Source organism: Notamacropus eugenii, chromosome 5 (assembly GCF_028372415.1).
Source record: "Notamacropus eugenii isolate mMacEug1 chromosome 5, mMacEug1.pri_v2, whole genome shotgun sequence".
NCBI lineage: Eukaryota > Metazoa > Chordata > Mammalia > Diprotodontia > Macropodidae > Notamacropus > Notamacropus eugenii.
Window position 1 is genome coordinate 95,018,469 of NC_092876.1, and position 3,445 is coordinate 95,021,913.

At 42.6% G+C, this 3,445-nt stretch overlaps 1 protein-coding gene across 1 annotated transcript; it reads left to right on the forward strand.

Annotated features, from left to right (window-relative positions):
- The first annotated feature begins 219 nt into the window (after window positions 1-219).
- On the forward strand, window positions 220-1,173 carry LOC140508848 (olfactory receptor 52M1-like). Its single transcript, XM_072616729.1, has one exon. The coding sequence runs from the start codon at window positions 220-222 to the stop codon at window positions 1,171-1,173; it is 954 nt and encodes a 317-aa protein (XP_072472830.1).
- Window positions 1,174-3,445: the final 2,272 nt, after the last annotated feature.

The window sequence follows — 3,445 nt, forward strand, 5'->3', positions numbered from 1 at the left end:
TGCTACAAAAAAGAAACAAAATATCATGCCTGCCTTATATTTGACTCTGTAAAGAGAAGATATGTTTGTTCTCTGTGTTAAATGATCCATATCATTTTTTATCATAGCACCTGCCAACCTACTGTGTATGAAAGCAAGACTCAACAATCTGTAGTTTCCAGAGAAGGAAACTCCACTGGGGTGGGGGGCACAAGGTGAGTGGGTCCCCCCACCCCCACCATGTTCCTCTCTCAAAATGTCTGCTCCACCCCCACCTCTTTCCTGCTGACTGGCATCCCTGGACTGGAGCCCTTGCACATCTGGTTATCCATCCCCTTTGGCTCCATGTATTTGGTAGCTGTGGTGGGGAATGTGACCATCCTGGCAGTGGTAAAAGTGGAACGCAGCCTGCACAAACCCATGTACCTCTTCCTATGCATGTTGGCTGTCATTGACCTGGTCCTGTCCACCTCCACCATGCCCAAGCTGCTGAGTATCTTCTGGTTTGATGCCCGTGACATTGGACTGGATACTTGCCTGGCTCAGATGTTTGTCATTCACTGCTTTGCCACTGTTGAGTCAGGCATCTTCCTGGCCATGGCTTTTGATCGCTACGTGGCCATCTGTGACCCTTTGCGCCACACTATGGTGCTCACTCATGGCATGGTGGGCCGCATGGGTCTGGTTGCCCTTTTGAGGGGGGTGCTCTACATTAGCCCTTTGCCTTTGATGATCCGTCTGAGACTCCCTCATTACAGAGCCCGGATCATTGCCCATTCCTACTGTGAGCATATGGCAGTGGTGACCCTGGCATGTGGTGACACAAAAGTCAACAATGTTTATGGCTTGAGCATTGGCTTCCTTGTTCTCACCTTAGACTCACTGGCCATTGCAGCCTCCTATGTGATGATCTTCCGGGCTGTACTAGGACTGGCCACCCCAGAGGCCAGACTCAAGACCCTGGGAACATGTGGGTCCCATATCTGTGCCATTTTGATCTTCTATATCCCCATTGTAGTCTCTTCCCTCATCCATCGCTTTGGCCATCATGTGCCCCCCCATATTCACATCCTACTGGCCAGTTTCTACCTCCTAATCCCACCTATACTCAACCCCATTGTCTATGCTGTCCGTACCAAGCAAATCCGTGAGAGGGTTCTCCAAATCCTGAAAGCAAGAGTTCATTCCAGGTGATTACTCTAATAATAGAATGCATGGGAATAAGAGCATATTTTGAGTGAAATCTCTAACCAGAAATCTAGAGCTGCAGTGCCCTTCCTTTTGAGAAAATGCTTAATTACCTAATCTTTTGTTGTTGTTCAGTTATGTCTGACTCTTCATGATCCTATTTGGGGTTTTCTTGGCAAAGATAGTGGAGAAGTTTGCCATTGTATTCTCCAGCTTATTTTACAGATGAGGAACAGACGCAAGCAGATAGGGTGACATGCTCAGGATCACAAAGCTAATAAGTGTCTGAGTCTGGATTTATATTCAAGAAGACAAATCTCCCTGACTTCAGACCTAGAACTCTATTCAGTGAGCCACTCAGCTGCCTTTATTCTAAGCTATTTTCAAAAGCTCTAAACACTTTTAAAGTGTTATATAAATGAATTTACAACAACTCTGTGATGTAGATTATGTATTAATTCCATTGGGACTAAATTTCCCTACTATCATCTTTGTTAATACCATTTGCCTCATTGTATAGTTGCATATTTGCCCAAGACCATGTGAGCTCTGGAGCCAGTGATTAGTAGCGCCAGATTTCAAACCCATATCTTCAGGCTTCATGCTCTGCCCTCTTTCCACTATATACCTGACCTTAACCAGTAGAGTATTGACCAAAAGTAAAATGAGCTATGAGTACAAGGCATTAGGACATCACTGAAGGTCTTCAAGTAGAGGCTGGATATTGACTTGTTGAGAATGCTGGAGTGGGAATTTGAATTCAGGTACAGTTTGGACTAGATGCTCTCTGAGGTCCCTTCCTGCTCTGAGATTCTGTGATTCTTGAAATATTGGGAGCATATTTGCAGCTTGGAGGAGGTAACATGAACTCAGCTTGACAGCCCAAGTATCACTTCCCCCATCTACTACTTTCATGCAAAATCCTTGCATGTTGTATATCTTAAAACCTGGAATACCTTTGTTTCTCTATAATTAATGTATCACAACACAGTCTTTAAAAGGCAATTCCTTAGTTTGCAGATTTAATGGTAAATACTTTGTATGTTCAGTACATAATTTCATCACTTCTGCTGAGTTCATTTAGTTCCTGTATCAGCAGACAGTGGCATAGTGAGCAGAGAGCTGATCTCAGTCAATAAGATCTGAGTCCATAACTTACCTCAAACTCTTAGCAGTTGTGAGGTCTTAGACAAATCACTTAAACACTATCTAGCACAAGCAGCATTCCAGGAATTACATACTGAGTCATGAATAGATTTTGATATGAATCAGCAGAAGGAGTGCCCACACTAGGAGTTTCCCATGGTGTGAAAAGCATGGTTCGTTTTATTATTATACAACAAACAAAAAAGAAACAATATACAAACCAGTCAAGAAATGAAAGCATACATAAGGCCATAACATCAAGACCATTTACATTTTTATATTCTAGCATATCTAGGATTCGTAATTTCATCAATGTGAGTACAGCTTCCCCCAGTACATATTGCAAGCCTTCTTCATAGGATCATATGTCTAGAAATAGACAAATCGGCTAATAAGCATGTATTAAGCATCTAGGCCATATGTACAAGGAGCTGAGCCCAGACACAAAAATAAAACAGTCCCTACCTTCAAGAAGCTTGTATTCTAAACAGGGAAGAAAACACATATATGTATAGGTATATACAAGATAGATTAAGAAAAAGTAAACCAAGTAATTTGAGGGCAAAGGGCATTAGCAGCCCAAGGGATCAGGAAGAAAGGATAGTCTTAAAGGTTATCTTGTCCCACCCTTGAGAGATTGAGTGGCTTGACCAATGTCACAAAGATAGTTAGTGGTGGATCTGGGATTTGAACTTGGGTCCTCTGACTCCAAAGTTATTGATCTTTTCACTATACCGCACAGATTATTTTCATGAGTTTCTGTAGCTGAAAAAAAAAGAAAAAAAATTCTGCTTTGGCAGCCAATCTTGTGGCAAGGAGATTCTTCACACTTGGTGAGGCTCATCATCTGATCAAGACATGCACTGGGTCACTGGACCCAACCCCAAATCTTTTCCAGTTTCATTAAGACCTGCCAGAGCTTGTGCTCCAGTGACACAGATTTGGAAAACACAATCCCCTGTAGACCACAATGAGACATCTTTTTAAGCAGAAAACTTATTGTTGTACAAGTGGACAGAGAGCTGCTCTCGAAGCCAAGAAGTCCTGGGTTCAGATCTCATCTCAGATACACACTGGCTGTGTGACTCTTGGCTAGTCATTTAATCATTCAGTGTTCTAGTCAGCTTTCTAA

Bases quoted from the DNA above. Each gene is read 5' to 3' on its own strand.
- LOC140508848 (XM_072616729.1), top strand. From the start codon at position 220: ATGTTCCTCTCTCAAAATGTCTGCTCCACCCCCACCTCTTTCCTGCTG.